The sequence below is a fragment of the Rana temporaria genome, chromosome 6, assembly GCF_905171775.1.
Source record: "Rana temporaria chromosome 6, aRanTem1.1, whole genome shotgun sequence".
Taxonomy (NCBI): Eukaryota; Metazoa; Chordata; class Amphibia; order Anura; family Ranidae; genus Rana; species Rana temporaria.
In genome coordinates, this window is record NC_053494.1 from 195,662,753 (window position 1) to 195,684,477 (window position 21,725).

Sequence of the window (21,725 nt, forward strand, 5' to 3'; positions counted from 1 at the left end):
GTCCGCCACGTACCCGCGATCGCCCGTTACACAGCCAAGGACGTGGATCTCTGTGTATAAACACAGAGATCCACGTCCTGTCAGGGAGAGGAGACTGATGTTGTGTCCCTTGTACATAGGGACACAGATCGGTCACCTCCCCCAGTCAATCCCCTCCCCCCACAGTAAGAATCACTCCCAGGGAACACATTTAACCCCTTCCCCGCCCCCTAGTGTTAACCCCTTCCTTGCCAGTCACATGTATACAGTAATCAGTGCATATTTATAGCACTGTTTGCTGTTTAAATGTGAATGGTCCCAAAAATGTGTCAAAAGTCCGATGTGTCTGCCATAATATCACAGATAACCACCATTACTAGTAAAAAAAGAATAATAAAAACATGTCATAAAAGTAACAGGTTCACGTTATAAGAGGAACCATAGACAGACTGTACTTCATGTGCTCCATGACTTCTCTGATTTTCCACCAGAACCCATAGAAATGCTCAGTACGTATTGATATGTGGAAGTATGATGCTCCCATTGCATTCCTTTAAACTAGCGCTGGTTGCCTGAGTATCCTCTTCAGATTCCAGCATTCAGTAAATTAAAAGTTTAGGCAACCTGACAGCCTATTAGGGCAACAAAGGAACATGGGGAAGATGAGTACAATCTGTCTATGGTGCCTCCTATAAAGCAGACCTGTAGGCAGGTGCCATCTACTTTCTCCACTGCAGGTAGCGCTCTTGTGGAGTGGCACTGTTATTGGAGGACCAGGATTCCTCTATGGTTTCCTGGGTCACTGGGGAAATTATCCTATTGGATGCTGTCACCCCATGTGCCCCTGGCAGTCATCTTGGGTCAGGCAGTGCCTGTAACGGTCACCACCGTTTACAATCTTCCATTCCATCGCCCCAAGACAGCTTATCCGACACTCCAACCATCCAGCAGACACGTCCAATAAGAATTCCCCAGAATAAAGACAAGACAACACAGCTCTGTTCTTTCTGGTTCCAAAAATTAATGAATGAATCTTTAATGGTACACTCTCAGCTTTTTATGCAGTTAGAGGCATGTTACAGGGACAATGAAACTCTCCACCCCCAAACATCACACAATGGGGCTTCATACACATTCTTTTAGATAATGACATTCAGATGAGTTAATTATCCCCCAGACGTTCTGTATCCGACAATAAGCTATCCACCTGCTTAATACACATTCCTATGTCAGACGTTTTGGCACCGGTCTGACATAATTAACATGACCTAATTACTACACCTGCAAAGTCAGACGTTATGACTTTCACCTGCTATTCACATCACATATTATCATCAATAGTATCAATAGTGTCATCAGCATCCCCAATGAAAGGTCTCTCAGAAGCCAGACCCAATTAACACCTCAAAGCTAGACATCTGACCTTTACAGATTCAACTAGCACAATAGACACAAAACAGTATCAGCATTACACAATGGAATGTCTAGGAGCAGACTCAATTAACACCTCAAAAGCATGTGTCCCCACATTGAATGAAAACTCCATTGACCTGTTGGAGTCAGACTTTAACAACTTACAATATTTCAAGATCTCCTGCAATACATGAATTATCAGTAATGTCCCATCTCATGTAATTTATGATATCATTTCTCAGTCACCCTATGCCCAAAAGGGACATAGGATGACCCTAGACCCAAGAGTCATTGGTGACGCTGCCACAGGAGTACCCCACATCCTTCAAAGGTCTCTGGATGTCACGGGCCATTTCATTACAGTGCCTATTTAGGGCCCTGAATCCAGGGTTTGGCACACATTTTGTGAGTGGGCTGTGTGGTGAAAAGTACCCTGCCTATTAGAGACAGTACTAGTAGAAGGGAAGGCTTCCTGACAAAGAGGGAAAGCGTAGGGTTTGCAACTCCTCTGACTTTCTCCCCGATTGGACATAAGACAGCCAGGACACATTCTGCCCTCTTTACAGTTGCTGACACTCTGGTTGAGTATTGCTTCATTCACATTAATGTAAATTGTGAGTGTATCCGGTTGGTAGTCTTCCCCCTTTGCTGTGAAAGTTTGCTGCATTACTTCAATACAATCTATTCTGTACCTGACTGCACCATGCTACAAACCTGTAACACTAATGGACTCAGGGCCAGGACAAGGGGTGAGCAGGAGGGGTGACTGTCCTGGGCACTGTGGTATCATGTGAGCTCGGGAGGGGGGGGCACGCCACAAGGAAATGCTGTTGGGGGACAGCCGGGGGAAATAATTATTTTAGGCAGGTTAATTTGCGGGGGAAGGGCTCTAAATTACCTTTTCCAGGCACTGAATGGACCATCTGTAATATCAAATAAATAATTGAGGAATACAGCTTAAGGAGAGTCACACCTTTAGGAGGACATTTGTTTGGAAATCTCTTTATTTGGGTCTACAAGAGAGAAAATGGATCCATGATCCACTAGCCCTAACCCTAAAAGGTAATCTCTTTTTGCCAGAATAAGCCTTTTAGCTATCTAAAAAAAGAGTGTTGTGTCTCTTTAAATAAAGCCCTGACGTCTACGCCAATTGACAGTTAACGGCAGATAGTTTGAGCTTTATCAAATGGGGGAATTGGACTGTCTGCTTCTCTAATAATCCAGTAATAAACCTTTCCTTCGAGGTCTGGAGTGTAACAGAGTGGTTTTATCACTTGTCATTGACCATAGAATGTACCTTCCTGGCACCATTCCCATCATGCTGGCCTCAGACTGACCTCAAACAGGGTGAGATATTGGAAAAAAATCCTCTGTGATTTCACAGCACAGATGAAGAAAACTCTCTAATATATATATATATATATATATATATATATATATATATATATATATATATATATATATATATATATATACGCAGAGTATATATTTTACTCTTACCTTTGTATATACAGTATAGTAAAATGTTTCACTAGTATCAGCCTAATAATTTTATGTTCATATTTATCATATATGGCACAGCTTGCTATAAAATCGCCTTCAATTTTATTTAGCTGCAATGTGTTAGCCCATTGATACCCAATAACATTTAATCATCTCCAGGTAAATCTATTTTCTATATGACAAAGGTTGCTGAGATTATATTGTAACTGTAGAGAGTTCCATTTCACTGTAGAGATACAACTTTGGTTCTTTAAAGCTTACAGTGATACTAAAGGTTCACGATTAAATTTTTTTTAAAAAACATATCATACTTACCTCCACTGTCCAGTTTGTTTTGCACAGAGTGGCCCCCGATTGTCCACTTCTGGGGTCCTCCTCCCTGCATTATATAACCCCCTCTGGGAAGCTCTCTCCCGAGGGGGTTACCTTGCGAGCGCGCTCCCGTGTCATGCACTCGGCGTACATAGCCACCAAGTATAAGACTCTGCCCCTCCCCGGCGGCCGCGTCATTGGATTTGATTGACAGCAGCGGGAACCAATGACTGCACTGCTATCAATCTATCTAATGAAGAGCTGAGAAGCCAAGGGGAAAGCGGCACGGGATCGTGCCCATGGAGATTCAGGGCTCATGTAAGTAAAACGGGGGGCTCAGGAAGGCCGGACAGTCCAAGGTGTTTTTTCACCTTAATGCATAGGATACATTAAAAGGATTGTAAAGGTAAAAGTATTGGCGGCCCCCCAGCCCCCCTGTTTACTTACCTGACCCTTTGAAAGTCGCGCGCCGTGAACGTGCAGGCTTCTCGGCCGTCTTCCCGGCTCATTCATTGGTTGATTGAAAGCAGCGCAGCCATTGGCTTGTGCTGCTGTCAATCACATCCAATGACGCAGCGCGCCAGGGGGCAGGCCAAGTGATACAGTTAGTGGCTATAGCCGCCTAAATGTACATAATATAACTGAGTACTAAGATTTGTAGGTAAAGTTGATATGGGGAAATCCGATTGCCTCTCGGGGGATCAGGAAGGAATTTTTTCCCCTGCTGTAGCAAATTTGATCATGCTCTGCTGTTTTTTTTTTTTTGCCTTCCTCTGGATCAACTGTGGGTATGGAGTTGGGTGTATGGGATTGTACTATGTTTTTTTTTTTTTTTTTGTGGTTGAACTGGATGGACTTGTGTCTTTTTTCAACCTGACTAACTATGTAACTATGTAACTATGAGCTTGCTCGCATAAAGGTGTTGAGTTCTTGCGAAGGGAGCCGAGACAGCTGCCGAGGGACCCCAGAAGACCAGATCACTAAATTGTCTTTAGTGATCCTTTAAGGTGAAAAAACACAAGGCTTTACAACCCCTTTAAATTCTCCAGCCTTACCATTAGTTTTTTTTACAATTGTACAGGTTCCAGCTTTGCACTAAAAATGCTAGTTTTGCTGCACACTGTAAACTTATCACAATTTGCATTTCAAGCTACAGCAAATCAGATAGAGTTCACCTCATTTCCTGGACGGCGGATGTTTGGCATCATCTACCACTGTCTATCCCAGGTATCCCTTTATTGGATTTCAGAAAGGGTTTATTAGGACTTGAGTTAGGCACAAGACACGTGGTAGGAGAAATTGTAAAAATGTTTAATTGGCATATAAACAAAGCATTGAGTATTTGTATCTATAAACATACAAAAAGAGGAATTCATGTACATGCACACATCTGAAATCACATAGTATCCCATGTAAGTAACTAGTATAAAAAGCCAATGCTTTTTGAGCAATGGATACAAATGGTTTATAGAATGCAAATGAATCACAGTTGAGGTCAAGCAAGCTATGTGTTGGGAACATGATGACACTGATAATCTTGATGCGTTTCGTGGCCAGTTGCCACTCATCAGAAGAAAACGCATAGTGTATCTGAAAAAGGGTACCAAATAGGAGTTAATGTTTTGCCCAGATAGTGAGAAAGAAGGTAGGGGCAAGAGGAAACAAGATGTGTTCCTGTAGACTTGCAAGGCACGTCTATCCCAGAAGCGCAGGAAATGAACCCAAAGCGCACCGACACGCCCCAGGAGCACCCTCCAAACATAATAGGCAAAGGTGAGAAAATTCAGATATGTCTGTAGAGTATTGCACATAAGTTATTAAGTGGTCTTGCATAGCAAGAGCACTTATTGTTATCTCACATATATATTATTATTATTCTTATAGCCAAATTTGCCCCCCTAACTCCTCCCACAGTTTTTACACTACATAGACGAGTAATATATCGAATCGTGCGGATTGTTCCCGATCGGTGGGCTATTACTGTGTGGAAAATTTCGCTGAATCGTTCGCGAAATATTGTAATTTTTGCGGCAAAATTTTCCCATAGGAATGAATGGGGAGCGGTAGAGTGTGGGATTTCTAAAAATGAAAAATCATTACATGATTTGCAAACTGCGACCACACCCTCATTTTCAAGCCGACCTACACAAATCTTATATCAAAACGTTCAGCTATCCCTGCTGCCTCCACACGTGTTCACGGCTAAGTGATTGATCAAACCGTTTTCACAATATGATAATTTGTTTGCAACCTACGCCATCCATTATTTCAATGGAAGTCAATGGAGGTCAAAGTTTAGAAAACTAAAATCATCTTTGGAATTTGTAAACTGCGACTGTGCCTTCAATTTCGCTGTACGATTCATAGTTTTTAAAATACAACCATTTGAATAGGACAAGTATTTAAGAAAAATCCAGGATCTGAGTCTCTGCTTAGAGGCTGCATGCTTATGTTTACATTGGTTTCCTAGGAGACGCTGAGGTAATAAAAACTCCTCACGTACAGCTGTAAGGGGATTCTATAGCTCCTCCCACACAGTTGTGAGGCAGTTGTGAGGTGTTTTCTGTGAGGTAAATACCTTCATACACACAGTTGTGAGGTAGTTGTGAGGCGTTTTCTGTGAGGTAAATACCTTCATACACACAGTTGTGAGGTAGTTGTGAGGCGTTTTCTGTGAGGTAAATACCTTCATACACACAGTTGTGAGGTAGCTGTGAGGTGTTTTCTGTGAGGTAAATACCTTCATACACACAGTTGTGAGGTAGTTGTGAGGCGTTTTCTGTGAGGTAAATACCTTCATACACACAGTTGTGAGGTAGTTGTGAGGCGTTTTCTGTGAGGTAAATACCTTCATACACACAGTTGTGAGGTAGCTGTGAGGTGTTTTCTGTGAGGTAAATACCTTAATTTGAAGGACAAGTATTAAAAAAAAATTCCTCAATTTCTGATGTGTTTACAGAGAGCCTGCAAACCAAACAATTGGTTTCCTAGGAGACGCTAAGGAGTTTAATAACACCTCACAAACAGCTGTGAGGTGAGTTGGCTCCTCCCACACAAGGCTGAGGGAACTTTCCTCTGCTTGCAAGGGTCTCAAACTGGTGGCCCTCCAGCTGTTGTAAAACTACAAGTCCCATCATGCCTCTGCCTGTGGGAGTCATGCTGGTAACTGTCATTCTTGCAATGCCTCATTGGACTTGTAGTTTTGCAACAGCTGGAGGGCCGCCAGTTTGAGACTCGAGTGTGTTTGCATATGTTTACATTGGTTTCCTAGGAGACGCTGAGGTAAAATCCTTCATACACACATCTGTGAGGTCTTTCTATAGCTCCTCCCACACACTGTGAGGTGATATGGCTCAGTTTTTTTGGCTCTGCGTAACTTCTGCATGCTCTGCATATAGCAACCATACATAGCAACCAGTCCATAGAAACCAGTCCATAGCAACCAGACCATAGCAACCCTCCATAGCAACCAGTCCATAGCAACCAGTCCATAGCAACCAGTCCATAGCAACCGTCTATAGCAACCAGTCCATAGCAACCAATCCAGAGCAACCGTCAATACCAACCAGTCCATAGCAACCAGTCCATAGCAACCAGTCCATAGCAATCAATCCATAGCAACCAGTCCATAGCAACCAGTTCATAGCAACCAGTCCATAGCAACCAGTCCATAGCAACCGGTCCATAGCAACCAGTCCATAGCAACCGGTCCATAGCAACCGGTCCATAGCAACCATCCATAGCAACCAGTCCATAGGAACCCGTCCATAGCAACCAGACCATAGCAACCAGTCCATAGCAACCAGTCTCTAGCAACCACTCCATAGCAACCACTCCATAGCAACTGTCCATAGCAACCGTCTATAGCAACCAGTCCATAGCAACCACTCCATAGCAACCACTCCATAGCAACCACTCCATAGCAACCGTCTATAGCAACCAGTCCATAGCAACCAGTCCATAGCAACCAATCCAGAGCAACCGTCAATACCAACCAGTCCATAGCAACCAGTCCATAGCAACCAGTCCATAGCAATCAATCCAGAGCAACCGTCCATAGCAACCAGTCCATAGCAACCAGTCCATAGCAACTGTCCATAGCAACCAGTCCATAGCAACCCGTCCATAGCCATCAGTCCATAGAAACCAGTCCATAGCAACCGGTCCATAGCAACCAGTCCATAGCAACCAGTCCATAGCAACCAGTCCATAGCAACCAGTCCATAGCAACCCATCCATAGCAACCGGTCCATAGCAACAGGTCCATAGCAACAGGTCCATAGCAACCGTCCATAGCAACCAGTCCATAGCAACCGTCCATAGGAACCCGACCATAGCAACCGTCCATAGCAACCAGTCTCTAGCAACCAGTCCATAGCAACCAGTCCATAGCAACCACTCCGTAGCAACCACTCCATAGCAACCACTCCATAGCAACCACTCCATAGCAACCAGTCCATAGCAACCAGTCCATAGCAACCCTCCATAGCAACCCTCCATAGCAACCAGTTTTTGATGGGGCAAATAGGATGGTGCAGTTTTGATGGGGTAGTTTTTAATGGAGCAGTTTTTTATGGGGCAATGGACCGAACTGGCTCGACACACTGTTGGATCACATTTACATCTCCAGGGGCACCGTCTCCAGTCAGGAGTATTGGTGGAGGCAAGACCACGCCGCACAATTACCCCAGAAATTGTATCTTTTCTAGTTTTATTCAGAGAGTGCAAAATCTGGCGCAGCTGTGCATGGTGGCCAATAAGCTTCTAACTAAAGCTTGTTCAATTAAACTTTGACCAAAAAACCTGGAAGCTGATTGGTTTCTATGTAGAGCTGCACCAGATTTTGCACTCTCAAGTTTTCATAAATCAACCCCACTGTTTATACTATGGAAAGGTTCACAATAATAATAAAAAAATAATAATAATAATAATAACAATAATAATAATATTAATAATAATAATGGTAATAAAATGATTTTACCACTTGAGCAATCCATTGGCGTTCACATATTGATTTGCATGCATCTGCCATAAGTTTCCCTTTTTTTCTGCAAGATTGAATTTGCTTCGGTATCCTTATAAACAACAAAACTGAAACATACATCCTAAAAAGGTCAGACCAGGAATAAATGACTTAGACAGGGTATCCCATGAATTTTAAATCCAGAATTAATGACAAATGACTACTTAGAAGCTCCTTGTTTAATGTTGGGTACATTTAAATTGAATGAAATTGTTATCTCCTTCTGAAGAATATATTGGCAAAATCATCAATATAAGAGACAAGCCCATTAACAGTATCACTGCAGGTACCTTAAAAGCTCCATTAGTATGAAAAATGTGCAGTTTAGTGGTGTTTAAGGTGGTTCCTTTGCTGCCTCTCCTGGATTCCGAAGTACAATTAGGCACTTCATTATTCAATGTGACACCGGACGCAGGAGGATAGGAAGGCTGTTTGTTAGACGAGTAGACCATAGTGTTCAAGATACAACTTTATTCAAGCAGCAGAGGACAGTGATAAATAGTAAAAATAATATAAGAAAAGCTTAAACACAGTGGGAAAAATGTAAATACACATACCATTAAAGAGCTATCGCAGGCAACACGTGAAGACAACTGGTCCAGCCATTAACGCTGTCAAGCAAATGCTGCAACTATACCAAAATGTGCTTATTTAGGTGGTTGTAAACCCTTATGCCCCGTACACACCATCACTTTATGTGATGAAAAAAAAACGACACTTTCTGTGAAGTAAAAAACGACGTTTTTGAAACCTCAATTTTCAAAGACGAAGTTGCATACACACCATCGTTTTCTCACAATGATCTTTCAAAGTGAGGTTACGTTCCACCACGTTTTACCATTGAAGCTTGCTTCTGGGCATGCGTGGATGAAAAAACGTCTTAGAAAACGACGTTTTTTGCTACACACGGTCAATTTCTGTGAAGTAAAAAGTGCACTTTTGAAAAACGACACATAAAATTGAAGCATGCTTCAATTTTTTTTGGTCGTTTTTTACAAGACATAAAACGACGTTTTCCCCCACACACAGTCAATTAAAGTGACGTTTTTAAAAACGTCATTTTTTTTCATCACATAAAGTGATGGTGTGTACGCGGCATTAAGCCCCGTACACAAGATTGGAATTTCCAATGGAAAAAGTCCGACTGACTTTTTCCATTGGAAATTCCGATGATGTGTTCCATTGGAGAAATTCCATTGGAAATTCCGATGAATTCCATCAGAGTTTAAATATAGAACATGTTCTATTTTACTCTGATGGAATTCCATCAGAATTCCGATGTGCTTTTGGCCAGGCAAAAGCCTGATCGTGTGTACGCGGCATAACATATACCTATTGAAGTGACTAGCCTCAGATGCACATAGATTTAACAAATCCTTCTACATAATTTGTACCAGTTTATCTGTAGCTCTCGTTTTTCTGCAGCCTCCTAAATCACACATTTTAAACAGCATTTCTGAGCTTTAGGAAACAAGGGGGCATCTTATGTTACACGCTGTGCATCACTGAGACCTTGTTCCAAAAAGACTGTGCATCACTGAGAGCTTGCACCAGGAATGACTGTGCATCACTTTGACCTTAGACCAAAAATGAGTGTGCATCACAGGAACCTTGTACCATATATGATTGTGCATCACTGAGACCTCGAATCAAAAAAATAATGTGCATCACTGAAGCCTTGTATCAAAAATTATCCAACAAATCTCAGGGTGCTGCAACCCTTATGATCCAGACCCAAAGAGGTTCATGAAATCCCAGCACCAGACTGAAGTTTCTACAACCCTTTAGAGCACACACTCCAAGTACATCATCAGGGATGGACTGGCCATTGGGACTACTGGGAGTCTCCCGGTGGGCTGATGGCTCAGTGGGCCGGCTTCAGTGATAGCAGACCACCACCTCCCTCTGCTCCTCTGTCTCTCCCTTCCCACAGTACTCACCTCCTCTCCCTCCCCACAGCGCTCACCTGGGGGGACAAAGAAGCAGGGGGAGGACCAGAGGAGCATGGGGGAGGGGACAGACAGCTGACTCAACAGCTATGGCCTGGGAGTTTCTCACTTCTTTCTAATCTTGTCCCATAAGGGGGGGGGGGGCACCAAACTGATTCTTTGCCCCGGGTGAAATAATGTCTAGCTTCCCCACTGGTCTGCCTATTAGAGTACCAGTACCAGCCATTCTACTCTAATAAAGTAGAACGGCTAGTGGCACTGGCTAGTGAAGGGGGAGAGGGGCTTGGGTGGGGGGGGGTGCGGTAGTTGTTGGCCGCCATGGGAGAGACCTGTCAAAGTGGGCCAGTCTGGATGAAGTCCAGGGCCAAATTTTTGCCCCAGTCCAGCCCTGTACATCATAGCTTTGATTAAGGCCTCTCCAGGCTGAAACACATCAGTGATTTTTTGTATACTGGATTCTTTTATCCTGCATCATAAATAAGTATTTTTTCATAGCCACATCTGAATTGGATTGCCAACTTTACCTGAACTTGTAACAAAAAGTACTGTCATCCTTAAAATCTTTTACCAAAAATGAGTGCACTTCACTGAGACCATTACAAAAAAAGTGATGTTTTAAATGTAAATGGAGTCTTTCTGGCTAAATCTTTTTTTGGCTAAATAAAACTTTACTTTCTGCATTCCTTCAGTCTGCTCTACAACACTGTGATCTTGCTTCCCATGTGACAGATTTGCTTTGTTTTGATGTCAGGGTGTTTGCAGGAGAACTGTGCCTCTAGGAAAGCATTGCACAGCATTAACGTTTACTTGTTTATAGAGAGAAAAAAAAATTCTACCTGTCCCCTGTGTCCTTTTATGTTTTGACATATTTATTGCCTTTGTCTGCAGAGTGACATTACTGAATTATTGACTGTAGATTTGTGATGACATCATTGAGATTACAGTTGTTCTAAATATATTTTCTATAGCAGGTTTCTGTAATAATTCGTTAGCATTACTTAAAAAAAAAAAAAAAAAAAAAAAAAAAAAAAATTTTAAAGTATATTATTGTTATTTACTTTATTAATATGAAATCTATTTATATGTCTTTTTTGATATCTGATATAGGTAGCAATCCCTGCCAGATGAACAATGGTGGGTGTTCCCAGCTGTGCTTACCGACCTCTGAAACCACTCGAACGTGCATGTGCACCGTTGGCTACAACCTTCGGAAAAATCGAATGTCCTGTCAAGGTGAACACTTGCTTTTATTTATCTCTCTGTGTTGTCCAGAAGGCAGGCTTGTTAATGTCAAAAATAGCCCAACGAGACATTATTTTCATCCGAAAAAAATAATGATTTTAGTGGAACGATTAGTATTTGTAAGAGAACAGTTACCCAGAAACTGTCTTTTTCAGCCTCTTTTTCAAACTCGGTGTTTATAAGTTAAAAACAATATTTTTGCTAGAAAATTACTTAGAACCCCCAAATATTATAATTTTTTTTTCTAACACCCAGAATAAAATGGCGGTCATTGCAATACTTTATATCACACCGTATTTGCGCACCCTTTTTTTTGGGGAAAAAATACACTTTTTTGAATAATAAAATAAGACAACTGTAAAGTTAGCCCAATTTATTTTTGGATTGTGAAAGAAAATGTTATGCCGAGTAAATTGATACCCAACATGTCACGCTTCAAAATTTCACCCACTCGTGGAATGGTGACAAACTTTTACCCTTAAAAATCTCCATAGGCTTACAAGTTGCATGTTTTGAGTTACAGAGGAGTTCTAAAGATAGAATTATTGCTCTCGCTCTAACGATCGCGGCGATATCTCACGTGTGTGGTTTGAACACTGTTTTCATATGCGGGCGCTGCTCACGTATGCGTTCCCTTCTGTGCGCGAGCTCGTCGGGACAGGGAGCTTTAAAAAAAAAAGTTTTTTTTCTTATTTATTTTACTTTATTTTATTGATTTTTACACTGTTTTTTAAAATTAAATACATTTGGGTCACTTTTATTCCTATTACAAGGAATGTAATAAAAAAAAAAAAAACATGACAGGTCCTCTCAAATATGAGACCCGGTGTCAAAAAGACCTCAGCTCTCATATTTGGACTTAAGTGCGATAAAATAAAAAAATTGTCATTTGAAAAAATTACAAAAAAAAATGGTCCTTTAAGAGCTATGGGCGGAAGTGACGTTTTGACGTCGCTTCTGCCCTGCTATGGTATGGAGACGGGTGAGGGCAATCTTGCCCTCACTCGTATCCATACTAAGCAGGAGACAGGACCCGATTGCCTCCGCCGCTACCGACGGCTCCAGTAAGCCGCAGGGGGCGTGGGAGGGGGCCCCTCTACCGCCACCGATACCAGTAATCTTGTGGCGAATCCGCCGCAAAGACCACCATTATCGTAAACCACAACACCCGCTAAAAATATGGATACCTGGGCTGCCATAACAGAGATATGCATCTTTAAAGTGCCAACGTATATATACAGTGGGCAGTCCGGAATTGGTAAATGTGACTTATTACACTATATGGCACTCAGGTCGCAAGAACGTTGTATCAAAGTAGTGCAGAGACCTTTTAATAGACACTTCGGCCTTAGTTGCATAGATTAGAACAGGTGCCCATTGAAATAAATAGATTTCAACTTGTCATGTGTCTCAAGTCACATGATAAGAAGTGTGAAACGAGCCTAAGGCCCTGTACCCACGGCCCAGAATCTCGTCAGGAAAAAAACATAGTTTTTCCTGACAAGATTCTTGGCAAGATTCGCTTGCCGGTCGAGTGTACAGACACTCCATTCAAAAGAACCGTCATTCTTTTGAATGGCATGAACGCGGTGACGTCATCGATCTTTGACGAGCATGCGCTCGTCACATTCGATGCCGTCGCCAATATCTTGTTACACCCTACCTATGCCTTGGAGGCTACCACGCATGCGTCAAAGTCATTTCGAGCATGTGCCGGTTTCCGCGGCGACAGGTAAGTATACACACGCTCGGGTTTCTCAGCAGGAAAACACTGCCGAGAATCACAACGACAAAAATAGAGAGCAGGTTCTCTATTTTTCTCGTCTAGATTCTGGGAATTTTTCTTGACGAGAAACCTGAAAGCGTTGTACACACGCTCAGTATACTCGGCAAAAGCTCTTGCCGAGAAAACTGTGCGTGTGTACGAGGCTTTACAGTTTAATGGATCTTTGTGTATTCTTACCCATTTTTAAAAAGGGTCCATAAGGTGTGCATTTTGCACCCGTAAACACTTTCTTATAGGATGGGGGTTTGCATAATGAACTACATTTGTGCTTTGCCGAAGTGTTTACTTATTTTTTTAGGAATGTGGTGATAAGGTGACGTTAGCCATATTAGTGTACTTGACAAGGATTTTTCTGCTTTTCCATCAGTAATAATATACTGCATTGTTCTTTGCACATTAAATGCTGATGCCTATTTTTCCTTTTTTTAAATTGGAATTTGTGTAAGTATGACTAATGATGTGGCAAGTTACTGATAAACCAGTGTGTGATTCAAGTGGCTAGGAACTACTAGTTTTGGGTAGAGTTGTCATTTTGTGTATTACTTATAACTTGCTACATACGGACACTGCATGCAGTATTTACTTATTTATTTATTTATTGTTCATTTTGCGTATTTATTTTTGCAGGATAAACTATTAATAGAGGTGTTAGTTTCCTATCGTGTGTGGTACTCAACTGCATTTTAAGGATAGTTTGACAATTTATTCATGAAGCCCAGAGATTTCAATAAATGCACCACCTCCTATAAAGTATATAAAAAAAAGTGTATAGGCCCTAAGGGGGCAGTAAGCAGAATTTTAAGGTGCAAAAAATCAAAGAATCAATTATACAAAAAGTACTAAATTTATTGATACATAAACAGTATAAAACCACTTATATAAATTGGGTTATAGATAGCCCAATGATCATATTACAAAAAAATGGTTGCCTCTACATGTTTCACCACGAACGTGGCTTCTTCTGGAGCTTTTGTAGGACCTTTATTTTAAAACATTACCACTAAAACAGAGAAAATAATAAAATAAATTTTTATTTAAAACAAACAACACATCCATTTAGGGAACCCCAAAGGTTCCTATTAACTCAAACATAATTTTCATAATCAATATCACACCCAGAAGAAGCCACGTTTGTGGTGAAACGTGTAGAGGCAACTATTCTTTTGTTATATGATTACCGGGCTATCTAACACTTTTATGTTATGCATTTTAAGGATGTGGTGAGATATCAAGAGTAAATAAAATGTCAACCCTATCCAAAACCAGTGTTTTTTAGCTCCTGCCAATCTGAAATGATAAACTGGCTCATCCCATTTCTTAGTCTATACTGTTGCTAAATTGGGATTCCCAGCGCTGCCTTACAGTAACTGGAGAGTCTAGGTGTAAATTATTATGAGCTGTAAAAGAGCCTCATAATATCTTTGTGGGAGGGCACTCAGAGTTTCGCAGGGGAGGGTCTATGCTAGAGTCTCTGAGAGATAAACATGTCTCATGTAGCTGGTGTGTGATTTAACCCTCTAATTCCCACCCAAATTGACATGTACTGGTATTTATTTTTTCTTTGTACAGGTATAGAGTCATTTCTGATGTATTCTGTCCATGAAGGAATAAGAGGAATTCCACTGGACGCCAGCGATAGAATGGACGCCCTTATGCCCATCTCTGGAACGTCATTCGCTGTGGGCATAGACTTCCATGCTGGTAAATCAATAGCAATTGTTGCATTTCATTAACAAATCTTATTCTCTAATTGTATATGTAAATATACTTACTGTACATTACCTCCTTAGCAAGTTCTTTATAAATCCCGCGATAACTTGTGGCAGACCGCCGCAATGTCTCCTGGGAACAATGACAAATGCTCCCAGGAGACATTGCGGCATTGAGGAAGTGACGGAATACCCGCACACTACCCGATGAATCCATATACAGGAAGCAACCAGTAACTTAAAGGATTACTAAGGTTTGCCTGCCCCTGACAGTGACTCGAGCTGGGCATCGCTGCTCAGTGAAGGATCGGCTCAGGCGGCTCGGCTGCTCTTGACTGCTCTAGTCCTGCAAAGGGAACTGAGTTCCTGCTGTGAAAAAAGTGCAGGAACTCCGTTCCCATGCGTTCCCTGCTATGGGGGCATCCTGAGCTGAGTCACAGCTCTGTGTGTCTATTCAACCCCCTCTTTCTCCTAATTGGATAACTGAGCTTGATTGAAAGCAGTGGGAGCACATTGTGCCACTGTTGTGTCTCAGCCAATCATGAGGGAAAGTCCCAGACGGCCGAGGCATTCGTACACATTACTAGATAGAGATGGGGCTTAGGTAAGTATTAGAGGGGCTGAGGGGGGCTGCTGCACACAGAAGGTTTTTATTTTGATGCATAGAATGCATTAAGATAAAAAAAACTGCCTTTACAACCACTTTAAATCAAACTCTTCTTTACTCGCTCCAACGTGAGGGAAATACCTTTTGAAGTTGTCACAAGAACACATTTAGTAAATTTCTCCTCTCTTTCTGATCTGTAACAGTCCAAGATGTTTGACTTTCAGTCCAGGAAAACAAAGGGATGTAATTAGCTAACATAATGTATACTCTCATTTACTAGTGCAATGTCCCATCAATCAAATAAACCAACATTTTGGGGCCACAAGGTCCATTTCTTAAAGTATAACTAAAGGCAAAAGTTTTTGGGGGCTTTTGGATAGAGTGGAGAGGGATTAGAACACCTGTCAGTTTGTATTGCTGTCTGTGCTCCTGTTAAGGAGATTCATCCTCTCTATATTATAATTAAAAGGGACTGAAAAAAATGTGTCCCCAGAAAAATAATGGGGGGAAATCTTTCAATGAGAACACAGGGGGGTCTCCAAAATTACCTTAATTTACATGGATTTTCTTTCACTTTCTGTTTGGCTATGAGATAGGAAGTGAAAGGAAATCTCCCCTATGGGACACAGGTGGTGAAAACAAAAATCTGACAGGAGTTATACCCCTTCCTTGTTCTATCCAAAATGAAAAAAATGTTTTTGCTATAGTTCTATTTTAAGGCCATGTCATGGTCACAAGGTGCCCTTGAGGGAGGGACTCTGCTCAGCACCTAAATGTAAGCTTATTTGACTAAGAAGACATTTCCCTAATAAATGAGAGTATATGTTTGCAATGGAGTGCTGGTGATGTCTCATCATTTGTTTGTGAGGCCTCGTACACATGACTGGGGAACTCGTCGTAAATTAAACATTGTTTTCCTCGACAAGTTCCTCGTCAGGCTTGTGGAGAAACTTGACAAGCTTTCTTTGCGTACACACTGTCAAGACCAAATCTCCTCGTTCTGAAATGCAGTGACGTACAACACATACAATGGCAGGGGAAGTTCGATTCCACTGGCACAACCCTTGGGGCTGCTTTTGCTAATCTTATGTTACTGCGTGTTAAGTAAAAGTTTGGTAAGAGACGATTTGCACTTTTCAGACTGTTACAGCGTGACAAATGTGTTATCTCCATTACAAACGCTACTTTTACTGAAGGTGCGCTCCCGTCTCATACTTTATTCTGAGCATGCACGGGTTTCTTAGCATACACACAAACGTGTTTCTCGTCGAAAACTAGCCCGACGAGGAAATTAAGACTCCCGTTGAGGAAAAAGAGAACTTGTTCTCTTTTTTTCTAGTCGAGTTCCTCAACAGTTTCCTCGATGAAAAGCATACACACGACCGTTTTCCTCTGCAAAAAAGCTCTCCCACCAAGTTTCTTGATAGATTCTGTCGAGGAAAACGGTTGTGTGTACGAGGCCTGATTTTTGCGACACCATCCACCACAGATGCTAAGAGAACCCATTTATTACTAAGGTCAAACAATGAAAGTCCTTACCCTTTCATTTTATGTTACTTTTTCAGTACAGGCTACAGTTATCACCAAAGAACATAAATCTCAACAGAAACACTTCAAACACATTAAACAACATTAAATAAAACTTAAGTATCAAAAATACATACTGCATTCTGCAGGCTGCTCGAACAATGATGAAACCATAGAAACCCAATGAAGTAAAAAACTGCTGGCTACAGTAAATGTACCTTCGGAAAGTTTATTGGAGTTCTGTATGTACAAAACCATGTTTAGAGACACAGAGGTCTCCTTTACTAAGGTGACCAACAGAAAACCCATGACTGCAACTACATCATATTTTACACAAATCATAATTGCCAAACTTGGTCTACCTGGGACCACCATTTGTCAGAATATGCACTTGCTGCCACCAGGGCCGAAACAACACTGACCAACCTCAGAAAATTAGAGCAACTAGCACAAGAACAGAGGATTCTAATACTCCACTACAGTACTTAGTCAAAACTAAAAAAAAAGGTTTTGATTTAAATTTACATTAAGCTTCATTTGGTACAAGGTGAACAAAATGAAATGGATGTTTCTAGTACGGTTGGTTGAAAAGAAACAGCCAATGTGCAGACAAGCAACTGGAAGATTTAGGGTATGATAGAGAAGTTAAACTACCTTAACTTATCCACCAGATACATTTTTCCTTCAATCTTACATATCATCCATCGTAACTACACAAGAGGATATAAAAACAGTCAATTCATATCTTAAAGCATAAAAATAGCCAAATAACAGTAATGTCTCCAATGGCGATGATGCACCGTTAGAATTTTTTTATCATGAGACAAGAACATTTATATAAATACACAGGAAGAAGATTTATTCAGCTGGTATTTCATAAGTTCATCTTCGTTCTCTCATGCGAGGAAAGAATTTTACAGTTGACTAAGATGGGTATTTATGTGTCACAGTAATATATCATTACTTTACTATATATAACTTGCATTGTATAAATAATTCTGCCTTCAATTTTCGTCCTTATTTTGGAGTGAGTCACCATCAAAATTACTGAAACATAGAGAACTGCTATTAGAGATTGGGTTAGTCACTAGTGGTGGGCAGCTCAAGTGCTTCTAATGACGCGTACACATGATCGGTCCATCCGATGAGAACGGACTGATGGACCGTTTTCATCGGTTAACCGATGAAGCTGACTGATGATCCGTCGCGCCTACACACCATAGGTTAAAAAAACGATTGTGTCAGAACGTGGTGACGTAAAACACAACGACGTGCTGAAAAAAGTTCAATGCTTCCAAGCATGCGTCGACTTGATTCTGAGCATGCGTGGATTTTTAACCGATGGTTGTGCCTACTAACGATCGTTTTTTTCCCATCGGTTAGGAATCCATCAGTGAAATATAAAACAAGTTGGCTTTTTTTAAACCGATGGTTATATAACCGATGGCGTCCACACATGATCGGTTTGGACGATGAAAACGATCCATCAGACCATTTTCATTGGTTTAACCGATCGTGTGTACGCGGCATAAGACAAGTGCTTGACCTACTAGACCAGTGATGGCGAACCTTGGCACCCCAGATGTTTTGGAACTACATTTCCCATGATGCTTATCTACACTGAGTGCATGAGCGTCATGGGAAACGTAGTTCTAAAACATCTGGGGTGCCAAGATTTGCCATCACTGTACTAGACCCTTTATATGGATTTGACCAAAAGGAAAAATGTCCACATAATAAGGCCTAAGATGAACTTCCAGATTATGCAGAAAATGATGAAAGATCATACAAGAAAAATCCAGTCCTGGGTGTACATTTCCCATATAACTATTGGCTGGTAATTTTTTACGCTACATATTTGTGATTATAAGCTTAAACCATATCCAGAGCCAAGGCTGCTTATACTGTTTTTGATAGAGGGGAAGGTTAGAAACACTGTCAAGTTTTTTTATCGCTGGCCCATGTTTGCCCTAGTAAACATTGCCACATTGACTAAAAGTGAAGGAGAATTAAAAATTTTGAGTAAGAGGAGATCTTCTGATGAGATTAGTGGTTCTGGTGACAACTATCTTAAGATGGCCATAGACAATCTGAATTTTGGCGAGATTCGAACCATGTATGGGCAGACTGAATGTACCCAAGTTGATTAATTGATCAACTTGGATACAACCAGTCTGCTGTGTTTACATACGATTATTGTTAGCAGCTGACATAGCTGCTAGCAATAATCACTGTGTTATCCTGGGGGTGAAGGCTTCCCCCGCTCACCCCAACCTGTGGTTGTAGGAAAGAAATTTGCTCTATCTTTGGCCAACCTTATGCCGCGTACACACGGTCCGAATTTCCGACAACAAATGTTCGATGTGAGCTTTTGGTCGGATATTCCGACCATATGTAGGCTCCATCGGACTTTTGCTGTCGGAAATTTCTGACAACAAATATTTGAGTGCTGGTTCTCAATTTTTCCGACAACAAAAGTTATTTTTGGAAATTCCGAATGTCTGTATGCAATTCCAGCGCACAAAAATCCTACGCATGCTCGGAATCAATTCAACACATGCTCGGAAAAATGTAACTTCATTTTTCTCGGCTTGTTGTAGTGTTGTACGTGACATGTTCTTGACGCTCAGAATTTCCAACACCATTTGTGTGACCGTGTGTATGCAAGACACGTTTGAGCGAACAATCAGTCGAAAAAAAATCCACAGTTTTGTTGTTGGAATGTCAGATTGTATGTGCGCGGCATAAGAAAGCTTTTTTTCCACTTTGGAGAGGAACTTGGTAATTTTTCCAATGCGACACAGATGCAAAAAAAAAAAAAGAAAAGAAACCAGATTTCAACAGTTCCTCAATACAAAAATGGCAAACACAAATTAAAGAAAGGTTCCATGTTAGTCTTATATGAAGGATAATACCTATAATAATGTCAGCGGATGAATATCCGCTGACACCCGATCTCGTCCGCCTCCGCAAAGATACGATTTTGCAGACGGAAGAAAACCCTATTTTTCCTTCCGTCTGCGGATCGGATCGGATGAACACGGACATACGGTCTGTGTTCATCCGATCCCCCCATAGGGGAGAGCGGAGAAAAGACAGGGCGGTCCCTGCACAGTGGTTACATAAAGAGTTGAGGTTGAAGATGGAATTATAGATGGCTATCCACCGACACCAGGTGTTTGTTTACTAGTTTTTTTATGCCGGCAATTTTAAATTGTTACTTATTTTGTTCTACTTTTTATTGTTTATCGGATTTCTAATATACCACCCAGCAGTTTTAAAGGTTAAGGCCTCGTACACACGACCGAGGAACTCGTCGTAAATGAAACATTGTTTTTCTCAACGAGTTCCTTGTTTGGCTTGTCGAGAAACTTGACCATCTTTCTTTGCGTACACACTGTCAAGACAAAATCTCGTCGTTCTCAAACGCGGTGACGTACAACACGGCAGGGAAAGTTCGATTCCACTGACACAACCCTTGGGGCTGCTTTTGCTAGTCTCATGTTACTGCGTGTTAAGTAAAAGTTTGGTAGGAGACGATTTGCACTTTTCAGTCTGTTACAGCGTGACGAATGTGCTATCTCCATTACGAACCCTACTTTTACCGAAGGTGCGCTCCCTTCTCATACTTAATTCTGAGCATGTGCGGGTTTCTAAGCATACACACAAACGTGTTTCTCGTCGAAAACCAGCCCGACGATGAACACGACGAGGAAATTGAGACTCCCGTCGAGGAAAAAGATAACTTGTTCTCTTTTTTTCTTGTCGAGTTCCTCGACAGTTTAGTTTTCTCTATGAAAAACAAACACACACGACCGTTTTCCTCGGCAAAAAAGCTCTGCCACCATGTTTCTTGATGGATTCTGTCAATTTAAAATTTCCGGCATATTTTTTTTTTTTTAAACGAACGCCTGGTGTAGGTGGATAGCCATCAATAATTCCATCTTCAACCTCAACTCTTTATGCAACTTCCTTTTTCTGTTACACTGTGGAACTGGACTTCATCTTTCCTAGACATAGTGGACTTTATACTTACTTTCATAGTGGCACCAAAATATACTTTATATACACTTAGCGCAACTTTTTCTCTTTACACATATTTGTTTACATGATTATCACATGTTTTTGTGTCGCAGCTTGGTTTCATTAATATTTAATTCTCAGGCCTCGTACACACGACGGGACAGTCCGATGAAAACGGTCCGCCGGACCGTTTTCATCGGACATGTCCACTGGGATGTTTTGGTCTGATGGCTGTACACACCATCAAACCAAAATCCCCGCGGACAGACCGCGCGGTGAGGCCGCCACGTCACCAAACCAGGAAGTAAAATGCTTCCACCAATGCGTCAAATCTATTCGACGCATGCGGGAGATTTCGGTCCGCTGGTTAGGTGTACTAACCAGCGGACACGTCGGACGGACGGGTTTCCAGCAGACAAGTTTTAAAGCATGCTTTAAAACTTTTGTCTGCTGGAAACCTGTCTGCTAGGCTGTACACACGGTCGGATCTCTCTGCTGAAACTGGTCTGCGGACCAGTTTCAGCAGACATGTTCGGTCGTGTGTACGAGGCCTCACACTTCTTTCCTCTCATGTGACAGCACATGTGACAGCCCTTAGGCTTGGTTATTGGTCCAAAGCTGGCACATGGGGCTGGGAAAGAGTTATCAGCCC

At 41.5% G+C, this 21,725-nt stretch overlaps 1 protein-coding gene across 1 annotated transcript in view; it reads left to right on the forward strand.

The window, feature by feature from the left end:
• LRP1B (LDL receptor related protein 1B) overlaps window positions 1-21,725 on the forward strand; it is a 1,757,966-nt gene that overhangs the window by 1,284,854 nt on the left and 451,387 nt on the right. Inside the window, exons 34-35 of the mRNA XM_040358043.1 lie at window positions 11,287-11,412; window positions 14,777-14,908. Of these exons, the coding sequence (XP_040213977.1) occupies window positions 11,287-11,412; window positions 14,777-14,908 (258 nt within the window). The remainder of the gene's footprint in view (window positions 1-11,286; window positions 11,413-14,776; window positions 14,909-21,725) is intronic.